The sequence below is a fragment of the Amblyomma mixtum genome, chromosome 1, assembly GCF_055824585.1.
Source record: "Amblyomma mixtum isolate Tamu chromosome 1, ASM5582458v1, whole genome shotgun sequence".
Taxonomy (NCBI): Eukaryota; Metazoa; Arthropoda; class Arachnida; order Ixodida; family Ixodidae; genus Amblyomma; species Amblyomma mixtum.
In genome coordinates this window covers 257,020,627-257,034,361 of record NC_143012.1, presented here as the reverse complement: position 1 = coordinate 257,034,361, position 13,735 = coordinate 257,020,627, and the positions used below count along the sequence as shown (strand labels likewise).

The 13,735-nt window shown below is 53.9% G+C and overlaps 2 protein-coding genes across 6 annotated transcripts in view; one reads left to right on the top strand and one right to left on the bottom strand.

Moving 5' to 3' along the window:
* Positions 1–13,735, top strand: part of LOC149371549 (uncharacterized) — a 147,181-nt gene that overhangs the window by 82,257 nt on the left and 51,189 nt on the right. For 4 of the 5 annotated variants that reach the window (XM_089565837.1, XM_089565835.1, XM_089565833.1 and 1 more), the window contains one exon: positions 8,805–8,900. The exons of the other annotated variant lie outside the window; for it this stretch is intronic. In XM_089565837.1, coding sequence (XP_089421963.1) covers positions 8,805–8,900 — 96 coding nt within the window. The remainder of the gene's footprint in view (positions 1–8,804; positions 8,901–13,735) is intronic. 5 annotated transcript variants of the gene reach the window in all.
* LOC149371550 (short-chain dehydrogenase/reductase family 9C member 7-like) overlaps positions 1–13,735 on the bottom strand; it is a 393,612-nt gene that overhangs the window by 358,172 nt on the left and 21,705 nt on the right. The gene's annotated exons all lie outside the window — the stretch shown is intronic.

Here is a 13,735-nt window from a genome sequence, read left to right as displayed (position 1 = left end):
AGCCTGCGGACGACGCCTGGGAGCAGCGCGCGGACGTCCTTCGACCGATGACCGCGCCGCTGCTTGACACGGCGTGCGCATGTGTGTCGATGCGCGGCCGATAAGGACGCTACCGGCGGGGGGTGGCCGTTTGGTGACCCCCGGTGGGGATGCGCGGATTTGGAGCGCAATTAATGACCAGGCGGAAGCGCAAGGACGCCGGGGCGCTATGGGCCAATAAAAGGGGGCCACCGCGGCGAGCGCCATAAATCTGCCGGCCGCTTATCGGGCCAGCGTCCAAGGCGAGCGGCCGCCTGACCCTGGCGTGCCCGCGCGCATCCCGCCGCCGCTTCCGTGCGCGCCGAGCCTGCTCCGGGCCGGTCTGCCCACTTTCTCGACGTGTTTCCGCCATGGCCGTCGTCTCCGCAAGGGGCGGGGCAGCGATAGTGTAGTGCCCGGGATTGCATTCGCCGGAGACGGCTGCTCGCGGAACGAGTGCGGCTGCGAGACAGTCGGCCGCAGCCGATCTGGACACAGAGGCGTCACCTCGTGGCCGCCTAATGAACACGGCGAAGGACGCACCGCCGAGGGAAGGCGGCATTCTTGCTGGGGCAGCGACCGTCATTAGCCATCGCGGGCGCTCGGTGGTTCGTAGGTTCGACTCCCGCATGCCCGCGCACAATGGCCGCGGCGTGACCCCTCCGCAGATGGGGGTCGCTCGCTGGAGGCGTCGCGCTAATGGAACCCTGCCGTAAGGACGCCGTCACGCCTCGTTAATGGGGCAGCACCGCGGGGGCGGTGTCGCTCTTCCGCGGCTCCTCCGAGAAGCGCGCGCGCTTTGCGCCGGCCTCGATCCGCTGGCGCTGGCCGAGAAAGCGCTTCCGGATTAGCCGCTGCGACTAATCCGGGGTTATCGCTACCCCGAGGGCCGGCCGCCGAGGAAGCGCTCGCCCGGCGAAGGACGCGATGCGCCGGCCGATAAGGCGCCACCCGACCTGACAGGTGTCGCTGCTGGCAGCGCGGCGTCGCTCGCCTTGAAGCCAGCGTAGTGCTGCTCCTCAGCGCGCCTCTTCTCTCGCTCGCAGCGGCCGCATTTCGGTGCTCCCCGCTAACCCCCCGCCAGGTGGCAGCCGAGGGGTAGGGTGCCTCGGTGCCCGGCCTCCGCTGCGCTGGCCTTTCGAGGCACCCTACCGAGGGGGTTGGAGAAGGGCTGCGCGCTTTCTTCAGCCCCGAAATTCCACTGGGTGGAACATCGCCGCTGTTCACTCAGCTGGAACTATCATATTTAAACAGTTGTGGAACGTTGACCGTGTGTTTTATCTATTGAGTACAAAGCTCACTTTTGCCAGTACCGTTGCAGCCTTTTTACGCACTGTTGTTCGTTGGATTGGTTTAGAGCAGGTATATCTCATGTGGGGTGTTCACTTCTTGTGATCATCATTAATTATCCGCTTTTGCTACTAATCGAAGCACCATTTCTTTTGAGGCACATTCCTCTGCCGCTGCTTTTAGTCTCTTCCTCTCTCATGCTATGTCCTTTTCCATAACGCTGGCGTGCTCTCCATTCAAACTGAAAAGGCCAGCTTTACTTACCGCGCTCGAGTTCATGCTTCGCAATCGAACGAATGCCGCCAGTCACCTGCCCTCACCGAAAACTTTACAATTGCAAACGAAGCATCGATGCTCTAGATGCAACCAGCATCCACGGTGGGGGGAACGAATGCCAGTTGCAGCTAGCCTCAAGGCCATTCTTTGCGAAGGTGCGACGTTACGAGTCGCTGATCAGCCCTTTATAAAGGTTTCTAGAAACCGGAATCAAATCATTTTCCCTCTTTCGGCCCAACACAGCGGGCAGCCCCGGCGAGAAAGTGCGCCTCCCGTACCCCTCGCTTGAGCTTCCGAGTGCAGTTCACCGCCAACCGTTGGACTGAGCGCATTCAGCAGGACTCGCACAACTGCGTTCAGTTACTGCCGCTGTTCGCGTCAGCCGCGCTATTCCCACACATTTCCTTAGCTCGTCTGACTCCCGACCGCCTGCGGTCCCCCTAGCCCACGACTTCTTTTGGTGCGAAATCACTAGACAGCGGGGTCAAACCCAACCAAGAATCTTGTGTGAAGCTCGGAGTAACTCGGGTAACTTCGGGTTAGTTCGGAGGATCATCGGGCCAGCTGCAGCCAATGGGAGGAGGGCGTCGCGTCAGCTGCCGCCGAGTGGAGAGAGGGTGTGAAGATGAAGAGTGAGAAACGCGGTTGCGTGCACATGCAGAAGTCAGAAAGAAGAGGCAAAGAATGAACACATGCCTTCGCACGTCTACTCGGTTTAACTACGTTAAAACACTACCACTTCTTTCAACTCGAGCTCGACTCGAAGTTTGTTCTGTCGTCGGCCGACCTTAGGGTGATAATTAGGTCTGGTCCGATTAAGTCTAATCAGTTATGCTGCCTTGACGGAAGCGATTAAATTGGAGACAAATGGTAGGAAAACCACTGAGTGTATACTGTTCCAGGAAAGGTCTGCCGTTAGTACTTGCACGCACCGAATGCGCGTTTTGACATTTTGTTTTCCGCGCACTGACCGAACGTGTCCGTCCACGGAGAACTCTCCAGAGGGCTGTAAGACTACATACCTCAGGATACTGAGACATACCCGGTCGTTCCACAAACCTCGCACAGCGAACGGAAGGGTTCCTACCGTCGGCCACGACCTTTCTATCTCCGTGGCCCCGACGCGAGCTGATGGGGTTGCTTTGCGCGGTCGTCGCAGCGCCGAGGGCTCGGTCGGTCGCGCTTTCGTCCTTTCGGGACGCGCGCGTTCGTTCTTCGAACCGTCGTCCCCTTCCTCCCTTTCTGTCTGCCCGGAAGCGGAGCGACCTTGGCCCGTGACTACGGTAGCCCGGCTCCGGGCGGGCCGCTGTTGCGTCACGTTGACGATAAGGAGCGCCGATTGTGCGATATGGGACCGCGGACAAAGGCGCGCCATTAAGTGGCGCGCGATAATTGACTCCTCCGGGTGATTATCGGCGCGATCTTTCGCCGGCCGCGTGTGCGCGGATACGGGCCGCGCTGACCTTTCTCCGCTCGGTCGCCGCGAGGCTTCCGCTCCATGTGACCGAGGAGGAATTGGGCCCTGATCGGCGCCGAGCTGAGGCGTGCGCGCGCGCGCGTGTGCGTGAATGTTAAGCGTAGCCAAGCGCGCACTCTCTTGATAGGCTTTCGGGTGTTAACTCTTTAACTACCAGGTTAACCCTGGACTCCAAGAAATCTTGAACTACCAGGTTAAACGAGGAATCCAGTTAAAAAACAACAAATGCTATGTCTTACGAGTTCAGTAGCCAGACAAAAAAAATTCTGTTCAGAAATTGGTTAGCCTCCCTAAAAGTTTGAAAAGTCGGTATGTCGGAAATTTTTGACTCTAGGCATATGATCTATTTTGCATAACTAGCCCGAGCTTTGTGGGAGACTAATGATGCATCACCTGCTGGGAACCCTGATATGACTACAACCCCCGTTATGTTTGTTTGTGTGTTTGTTCTTTTTATTGTTATGCATGTTCCCATCATCGCCGTTGTGCCCCGCCGCGGTGGCTCAGCGGCTACGGCGCTCGGCTGCTGACCCGAAAGACGCGGGTTCGATCCCGGCCGCGGCGGCCGAATTTCGATGAAGGCGAAATTCTAGAGGCCCGTGTGCTGTGCGATGTCAGTGCACGTTAAAGAACCCCAGGTGGTCGAAATTTCCGGAGGCCTTCACTACGGCGTCCCTCATAGCCTTAGTTGCTTCGGGACGTTAAACCCCAATAAACCAAACCAAACCATCATCGCCGTTGTAAACCAATATGCCCCCCCCCCCCCCCCCCCCCTTACGTAATGCCTTCGGGCCTTTAAGGAAACAATAAATGAAATGAACTAATGCGAAGGCTTGTATTCGTAATGAAAATCGCGCGAACAGCAGTTCTTGCTTGTACAGAGATGCAGGTCGCATCTGAAGCAACGAAAGATCTGTCTGGCCATTATAACTCAATCTTTGCCTCCCTGTTATTTGACCGCGTGACGTATTCAGTGTCGTCTGTTCTAGTCTGCCTCGCACGTTCCTGTCCACTATTACGAATAACGAACTGAAATTGTCGTTGTGTTTTGCCACTGTAATCCCCGTCGGCATTAATCTCTGTACCCATAATCAACGATTTTGTTGTCTAGACTGTGTGATGACAGTGCACGTTCAAGAACACCAGATGGTCGATATTTATCCGGAGCCCTTTACTATGGCACCCCTTTCTCTCTTTCCTCTTTCACTCCCTTCTTCGTCCATTCCCTTACGGCGCGGTTGAGCTGTCCACCGAGAAGTGAGACAGTTACAGCGCCATTTTCTTTCCTCAAAAACCACTATTTTATATTTTTTTTAACGGCTTGCGCCACTCAATACGTCTGCTTAAGCACGGAAATTCTTCTGTATGAACGCACTTTGTTTAACGCATACGGAGTGGCGCGAATGCTCGTTCTCGCGTCACTTATCCAGTGACTCTATTCTCGCTAAACTTGGACAAATCGAAAACCAAGTGGTGATTCACTAAAGGCAAGGATTTTGAGGCGTCTGCATGGTGCCCACACAGGCAATCGTGAAGAGCGCAGAGAGTGTAGATGAGCTAATCTTCCTCCAACACTTCTGACAAAATGAGACACGAGCAGTCATGGCCCTGTGACCGCCATCTTTGAGACCGGAAGCACACGAGGGAAAGCTTGGCGTTTTTGCTAATCCGCCTATCACTCCGAACTAGAATGTGGGAGCTTTGGGAGAGAGAGATAAGTTTAATGATATAAGAAGAGCAAAGAGGTCGGCCGGAAAAAAAATGGATGTCTGTTCTGCTACTCTGCACTGGGGAAGGGAAATAGGATAACAAAGAGGGTCGTTTTGGATGGCGATGTGATGAGAAGAGAGATGAGAATATGTGCACGCACATTTGATGGCATCATAACCGCGAGTCGAGGCCCGTGTAGCTCGAAAAACGGTAAAACGCCCGCATTGCCTGGACTGCTTGCCAACTGTCTTCAGAAAGTGGCCTGCTATCTAAACGCTTCAGGGAAGCGGCCAACTTTAAGAATCCATCATGGTGTATGTGATGTCACAGGTAGCCCATGTATACGCATCCTCAGGTTGTATACAGCGACATATATTTCCATCGGAAGGTGCTGGCTACTGGAGACACACTGACATCATAATTTTTATCCAAGCTCCATGCGGAAATGAGTACTGGACGTACATTTGCTCCGTCGCGAATTGCGCGTTGGATATTTTTAAGAGTCTTTTCTGTTCGTTGGCATACGATGCGTTTCTAGGACCGCGCTAAGTGTGACAGAGGCACCTACACTGCCAGTGGACACCGGGCATTCGCACGCAGCTGCAGTCGCTTCTTCCCTGAGCGCTCACTCTGGCCGGGCATCCCTCCTCTGCGAAACGTCGCGGCGGCGGCCCAACGAGCGGGAATATCGTTCCGCAGGGCTGCTGGACGACGCGTGCGAAAGGGCGCCGTTCCGAGTTCCGTGCAGCGGCGGCGCGTGTTTGGGCTAATTGCGCCCCCCGTCGGCGGCGGCGGAGAGGAGCCAGCGCGTGGCCGGCGCCGTGCGAACGGGGCGGCGGAAGAGCCATTCTTCCTCGACGGAAAGCAGGTCACGCCGCGGCGCGGCTCCCACGTCAGAGGTCAGCGCTGACCCCTGACCCGCTTTGTTCGGAGCCCCCAGGATTAGAACAGGATCTGGGCGCGGAGATTTGATTAGGGCCGCGCTTCCTCCGAGACCCCGGCGGCACGGTTGCTCCGCCTCTCGAGGTCGCCAGTTCGACTCCCCCTGGGCACCCTCCGAGATTCGCTACGCCCCAGAAAAAAAAAAATAATAAGAGAAGTGGGGGGCGACCATCAGAGATGAGTCGAAAAATGGTTGTTATAACCCGTCACTTGATCCGAGCGTCATTTTGCAGCCGCGAACGGAATTGCGTGCATTCGTAGAGTAGGCGGATTAGCTGTGTGTGTAGTGAAACCCGCCGCCTGGCTGTGCGGGTGCAGTCTGGTAAATTCACATCCCAAACGCTATTTCGGCCGTGCCTCTGCGCTGCCAGCCCGCAGCTCGAAGGTACCGTTGACCATTCTGCAAGTTGTCGGCAAGGATATGGGGTATACAGGCGGAGCAGCTGCCGACAAAAGGCTAATTCCGCGCTCACATGTATCTTCGGCAGTTGCACAACAACGCGACAGAGCTCGGGTCTACTGGGGAATCTTATCGTGCGCGCTGCTTCCGTGGAGATTGGAGGTGAGTCACACCTCTGATGCGACGATTTCGCGAGCAGCTTTAACGGTAATATTCGCTGCTTCGCAAAGTTTGAAAGGGGTACGTACTTGCGCAAAAGACGGGACGAAAACGAGGAAACACAAACATGTACAATGCGCAAATTCCAGCGGTGTTTGCTTCCTTTGGAAGCAGTATGTAAGAAATCTTTCTTGGCAGACCGTGCTGGCAATGAAATTAACGCACGTGATGGCCGGGTCCAGAGTCTTCTGAGTAGACAGAACAGAGCCCAATGTAGGAGAATGATGCTCAATTAAAACTCTAATCTGGGCGAGTTGGTTCATAGCTTGAAAGGGGTACATACTGCATCCAAAGGAAGCGAACACCGCTGGAAGTTGCGCAATGTACATGTCGTTTGTGTTTCCTCGTTTTCGACCTGTCTTTTGCGCAAGTACGTACCCCTTTCAAGCTATGAACCAACTCGCCCAGATTACAGTTTTAATTCGCAAAGTTGTCTAGCGATGTTGGAGGAACGCCTCGGCGCGTGGGTCGGCAGCTGGCTGGGGCATTTGTTTACTTGCGGGTTGCTTTTTACTTGTCGGCTTCCGCGGAGTCGGTGTGTTGAGCAAGTTTCAGTGGACTTTGGAATTCGAGAATGTCCTTCGCGGTATACGGGCAAAAGTTGCTAGAGGGTGTGGGGATGTGTACAGCAGACGGGCGGATAGGTGACTGTAGGATGGTGTGCCTTCACTGCCGGCCTGCGTTGGTAGTCAGTTAAGTGGTGGCGAAGTATTGTCTCTCGTCCCAGGGAACCGAGGCAGGTTAAACGCTGCACATAGGCTGCCAACGCTTCTAGCGCACTCCGACGGTCAGAGCGTGGGGAAAAACAGAAGAAAGCAGACAAACTAGGAAGGAAGGCAGAAAGACCAGAAAAAGTGCGAGTGTGTGGCGGTGGAGGACAGACGGTGGGTGTGCCTAGCTGTAAGCAGTGCGCTTGGCAGCGTGGTTTGCTTGGGCAGGCTCGTTGTAGGCAGGCTGGTTTCAGCCGAAAAGTAGTCCGCCGTCTGTGGTCGACGCGTATTACGTTTACGTGCGGGGGCGGAGCAGGCGGTTTAGCAGCATGTATACGGGGCCAGCTGATGGAGCATCTACGCTTGATGGACTGAACTGTCTCGGGTTGGCTGGTCAAGCTGTATCGGCCCGTCGGGCTCCTGCAAATTAGTGCACACACAAACCGTACAACCAGACAAGGGCAGGTTTCGTTCAGACCCCATCGCGCTTCCGAGATCAAACGGTCGTCTTCGACTTGCTCCCGTAGGGTTCGCGCGAATAATGAATGACCTTTGTGAAAGCGCACCAACGGGGGTCGGGGCCTTACTTTAGAAGGCCGAGCAAAACTACGGGCAATGCAGGCCGCGCTGAACGACGGGCAGCTCCGCGAGCTTGAGAACCTCGCTGGGCTGAAACCGAGGGGCGATGAGCATCTCAAAGTGCGGACGCGGACTGCTCAACGCTCAGTATGAAACGTTTGAGATGAAACCAAATGACGGTCGATTTGCGTAGTTAGATTAGTTCGCTAGCAATTCGGTTTTCCCTTCGGTTCCGGTCTTCTATCTCCTGTGTTCACGGATGACAGTTATTCAGATAGCGATAATGGGTTAGTGCCCATATATGTGAGATTGTCATTGTCTACTTGATGTTCATAGATCCCCGGGAATCGTCATACCGCTCCTGGCTGAGTGCTGCAGCGGTTAAGCGGTGTGCGGGGCTTGTGAGACCCAACTTTCTCTTCCCGAGCAAACTCTCGCGATCAGTGATCGATTGAACTGCCGCCTGCCACAGTAGAGTGCACCTGGCAGGTTGTCCACAACCCGGTGGGCAGCCTGCCAGAAGACCGAAGACCGCGCAACAAACGGACAGACAACGGCTTTTTTTGTGGCCGGGAAAAGAAAGAATTTGGGCCGACAAAAAACGACAGGACGAAGGAAGTTACATAGTCGTGTCAACACAAAAAAACGTATTTTCAGGCGAAATGCAAGACACCCGTATGCTGTGCTATGTCAGCGCACGTTTGAGAACCACAGGTTGTCTGTGTCAATCCGGAGAGCTACAGTACGGCGTCCCTCACAGCCCATGCCATACCATACCGCGGTAGTCGAATTTCGATGGAGGCGAAATTCTAGAGGGCTGTGTACCGTGCGATGGCAGTGCACGTTAATGAACCCGTGGTGGTCGAAATTTCCGGAGCCCTTTACTACGACGTCCCTCATAGTCTGAGCGCTTTGGGACGCTAAACCCAAATAAACCATACCATACCATTCCAGGCACCTGTGGAGCTCATTGGCATGACAAGAGCAGCCGCCGGTCTGTTTTCTTCTTTTCTTGCTGCTGCTGTTCCCTATCTGACCACCGGTCTTTCCCGAGTCGTGTTTGCTTGCGCGATAATTGTAGAAAAGCGTCATTGCTTCTGCTGTCACTGGAGGATCCTCGGGTGACTCCATTCCCTCTCTGCGTTGTCCTGTGACTGACTGTTGCGTCCCGTGCTGCTCGCAGACCTGGCGCTGGCCCTGTTCGCCTCGGCGGCGGCGGCGCGGCGACTCGAGGCCCCCGGAGACCACCCGGCCCGGACGTCGCCCCCTCCGCTCTCCGGTGAGTGCCTGCGGTTCGCCACCAGTCTCGGTATACTATATACCGTGGGCCCCGGTCTGCATCAAGGTGCCTCCTTGACGGCCACAGTTGGTTTTCACAGGAACGAATTCAAGACACTCCCTGCTTTTCTCTACAAAAGCAAGAGCATAACTTGTAGGCACAGACATCACAAGTCCTCTTTCGTTGTTAGTTAAATAGTAGAAGGCTGGCTTACACTCTGATAACCTTTCTTGCTGATGAAAAACGCGTCGGCAAATTTATACATGCCACCTGGTCGCGGCTTCTCTTTCACTGCGACAGCAGTAGGGTGCCGACTAACGGAACGCTGGAGTTGTCCTGTGGCAGCAAAGGATTGAACTCTCCACCCTTCAGAATGTGTCCACCCGCCAGAAGCCCATTAGAGGAGTCCACCGCACGCACCCCTCCACCTTTGAGAAGCTCCACCCATCTGTCCTCAAGACACTCACCAGAAGCCAAGGAACGCAACAGGAGAACGAGAGAAATTTTCGAAAGGCGTATTGCTGAGTTGTGAAATAGGAATATGGTGAAAGGTATGGCCATTAGACAAAAGCGTTCGAAATAAGCATCCATCTCTTTCCTCTGTTTGCAGAAATTGCATATTTTATGATTTCTTTTAGCGATACATGCGGTTTTGTGCGGGAAACCGGCAAGCAAGCACGTCCCGACGGTTTGCACGCTGTACAAGAGATTGCGGCCAATTCACGGGGCTAATGTGAAGTAAATTGTATACCCGCTTGTGCTGCGGCACGGCCAAAAATAGTGCGCAAGTTTCGTGCCGAGAACCCGTCCCGGATTATGCTTGAAGCCCCGCATCGTGGGGCAGGCGTCGGCCTCCGCATCTCCGCTCGTCGGCCTCGCCTCCTTGGCGCGACGGAGAGCAGAGCGGGCGGTCCCGCTGCTCCGATCGGGCGCTGAGCATCTCGCTTCGTGGCTTGGGGGAGGGGGGGGGGGGGGGGGGGGGTATCACTACGGTAGCAACTTCGTGCCTACCATCACACTTGGGCAGATTTAAGTGGTCGGTTAATCAACAGCCGTGGTTCAGGTCACAAACGCCAAGAATAGGAAAAGAACTGCACGCTTTGCGTTTCGTGTGTTTCCGCTGTCACCTGGTCGACGCTGCCGCTGTCAAATCACGTCGTACAAGTGTTGCGGGTTCTCTCGCCGACGTCGCACTCTGCTCGCTCGGGACGGCGTATCGTCGATCCGTCGTCGCCTCCCGCGTTGCTGCATTCGTTGAGACGGATGCTCGGTGCTATATGGGAGTGGCTGCTTCCCGTTAACCCGCTCACAACGTTAAATCAATCAGCCAGTTAGGTCCTGCGTGTTCCTTGTCTTCGTCTGCGTGGATCTCGGTGAACAGCGGAAGGAGGGCAGCTAGACCAGCATGCACCTGTTCTGGGTTCTTCGCCATGCTGCCCCTGCTGGTACCCGTCTCCCAGTTTCTCTGCCGGCGCATGCGCGCGCGCGCCACTTGCAACTCTTTCGACCACGGCGGGAAGGAAGTGGCACCCCTCCCAGCGAAGAAGAGCGCCGGGAATCATGTTTTGCGCGAGAAGGCGTCTGCTGCTCTGCCCCGCGCGGCCTCCCAGTCACGCGGGGTCGTGACTGTGCGATATGGGCCGCGGCAAATTGGCCTCGCCGCTCGGAGGTGGGCGCGTGGGCGGCGGGGCAACGGCCCTCGCTCTCCTGCGGCTCACGAAGTCGGCCGGACTCCCGCCGCCGGCGACTCGAGCGCCGACGTCGGCGTCCACGTGACCAGGATACTGCCCAGGCGCCAGTGGGTATACTACTCCCTCCGGAGGGCTGATCTAGCTTGTCGAGTACGCGTCGGCGGCGCGCTAATCGTGTAGCTCGCGTTTATAATCAAGCACCACCACTTGGGACTGCGCAGAGTACCGAGTGCGTCAGGGACACACGCTGGTGCGGATTACGCGATTGAGTTGAGGCGAGGCGTGTGCTCATCCGTGGTCGCGGTCGCTACCTTAAGCGCAACTACTATTTTTTCTTTTTTTTTTGGCATACGCACATTTTAATGTGACTTTCACGATACGTTCACGCAGTCTTCTGATCCTTTATACCAAATTTTGCAGACGGGCGACGTTTTGTTTCAGTGCAAACTAATTTTAAATTGGTCCGATTCTTTGCCTCAATCCAACCTCGGATGTGTGGTGCCATGGGCTGCATGCCTGTTCGCTAAAGGAAATAAGAAGAACAATTGTGTTGTTTCTCCGTCATTTTAGACGCGTAATGATCGAAGCTGTAATTTACAGTCGCCGGATTATCCTTTCAAAGTGTACCGAGAGGCTTTGTGACAGCATCACAGTCTAACTGGAGCGGCGGCCTAGTGGTCTGAGCATCCGCCTCGCATGAGGGAGGCGCGGGATTCGATCCCCAGTGCCGCCGGGTACCCACTGGTGATACATTAGGTACAAGCTTTCCCCTGGTCTGGTGCTCGGCTTATTCAGGGTGAAATGCTTTTGAAATGGGTCTCTGACCCCACCTTCAGTAGAAGGAAAAACCTTGTGCCATGGCGCTCTTCGGCCACAGATGCCCTTGCGCCATAAAGATTCATCATCATATTCTAAGTATGGCTTCATATTTTTATCGAAACCCAGTTTCAGTTTTGGTTTCTTTGTTTTTGCTGGTTTACGATTGCTTTCCTCGTTTATTTTACAAACAATTCATTGCAACTAAGACGAGGAACTTTAGGATATATGACGTACTGGTTTCTTGAATATGTTCGAAAATCCTCCGGAGTTGCCCTTTGAGAACGAGCAAGTGTCCGTGTAAGCAGCGAAATTGAGCCACAAAGGTTCCCTACTTTTAAAATTTGTATCCGGCATCCATTTCATCGCTGTTGCGGCCCCAGCAGAGGGCCAATGGACCAGCGACGTCGTGGTGGCGCCTCGCTCGTCAGCCTGATATGCTGACTTCTCAGCATCGCTTTTATGAAAGGTTCTGAGGGCCCGCCATTTTTCCGCTTCATTTCTGGTGTCGTGCTCCAGCAGAGCGGCCTTCATTCGCGACACCGTCACCTGTCCATTAGCGTTTCCCCAAAGTCGGAACTGCTTTTTTTTTTTCGAATGAGTTGACGTCGCAGTCGTATTCTTGTTTCTTTTTTTTTCTGTGATACTGCAGCCCGCGGAGTGCGGCCTTCGAGGAAACCAAGTGAAAACAGTTTGCGGCCGCATGGCTCCGGAACTCGGTTTGCGTCTCAGCGTCTAGCGAGGTCCAGGAACCCCTTGAGCGTTTCCGTATTAGACAGGCGTACCGCCACTCAGCGCGTGTGTCATAATAGTAGATTACGGCACCGGACATGCTGGGTCTATAGTGGGCCTTCGGGGTGGACCTCAGACACTCCAGCTTCACGACTCGCCTCGACCTTTCGTGTGCCGCAGGCTCGTCGAGTGACAGGCAGCCAGACTCGCGTGCACTCTAAGCACGAATACGCCAATATGGGAGTAAAAATAAGTAAGATATCTTGTAGCTCTCCCTTTCATAATAGTGTGTGAGCTAGAGGACAGCTTACTCCTTTACAGGGAGTAAAAAAGGAGTAGCAGTCTTGTAGCTGACCCTCTCATAAAAGCGTGTGAGCTAGACGACAGCTTACTCCCTTACAGGGAGTAAAAAGGAGTAAGCAGTCTTGTAGCTGTCCCTTTCATAAAAGGGTGTGAGATAGAGGACTGCTTACTCCCATAAAGGTAGTGAAAAAGGAGTAAGCAGTCTTGTAGCTTCCCCCTTTCATAAAAAGGGTGTGAGCTAGAGGACAGCTTACTCTCTTAAAGGGAGTAAAAAGAGTAAGCAGTCTTGTAGCTGCTGCTTTCATAAAGGCGTGTGAGCTAGAGGAGAGCTTACTCCCTTAAAGGTAGTAAAAAAGGAGTAAGCAGTCTTGTAGCTTCCCCTTTCATAAAATCGTGTGAGCTAGAGGACAGCTTACTGTCTTAAATGGAGTAAAAAAGGAGTAAGCAGTCTTGTAGCTGTCCTTTTCATAAAAGGGTGTGAGCTAGAGGACAGCTTACTCTCTTAAAGGGAGTAAAAAGGAGTAAGCAGTCTTGTAGCTGACCCTTTCATAAAAGGGTGTGAGCTAGAGGACAGCTTACTCCCTTAAAGGGAGTAAAAAAGGAGTAAGCAGTCTTGTAGCTGTCCCTTTCATAAAAGGGTGTGAGCTAGAGGACAGCTTACTCCCTTAAAGGGAGCAAAAAAGGAGTAAGAAGTCTTGTAGCTGTCCCTTTCATCAAAGGGTGTGAGCTAGAGGACAGCTTACTCTCTTAAAGGTAGTAAAAAGGAGTAAGCAGTCTTGTAGCTTCCCCTTTCATAAAAGGGTGTGAGCTAGAGGACAGATTACTGCCTTACAGGGAGTAAAAAAGGAGTAAGCAGTCTTGTAGCTGTCCCTTTCATAAAGGGGTGTGAGCTAGAGGACAGCTCACTCCCTTAAATGGAGTAAAAAAGGAGTAAGCAGTCTTGTAGCTTCCCCTTTCATAAAAGAGTGTGAGCTAGAGGACAGATTACTGCCTTACAGGGAGTAAGAAAGGAGTAAGCAGTCTTGTAGCTGTCCCTTTCATAAAGGGGTGTGAGCTAGAGGACAGCTCACTCCCTTAAATGGAGTAAAAAAGGAGTAAGCAGTCTTGTAGCTTCCCTTTTCATAAAAGGGTGTGAGCTAGAGGACAGATTACTGCCTTACAGGGAGTAAAAAAGGAGTAAGCAGTCTTGTAGCTGTCCCTTTCATAAAGGGGTGTGAGCTAGAGGACAGCTCACTCCCTTAAATGGAGTAAAAAAGGAGTAAGCAGTCTTGTAGCTTCCCCTTTCATAAAAGA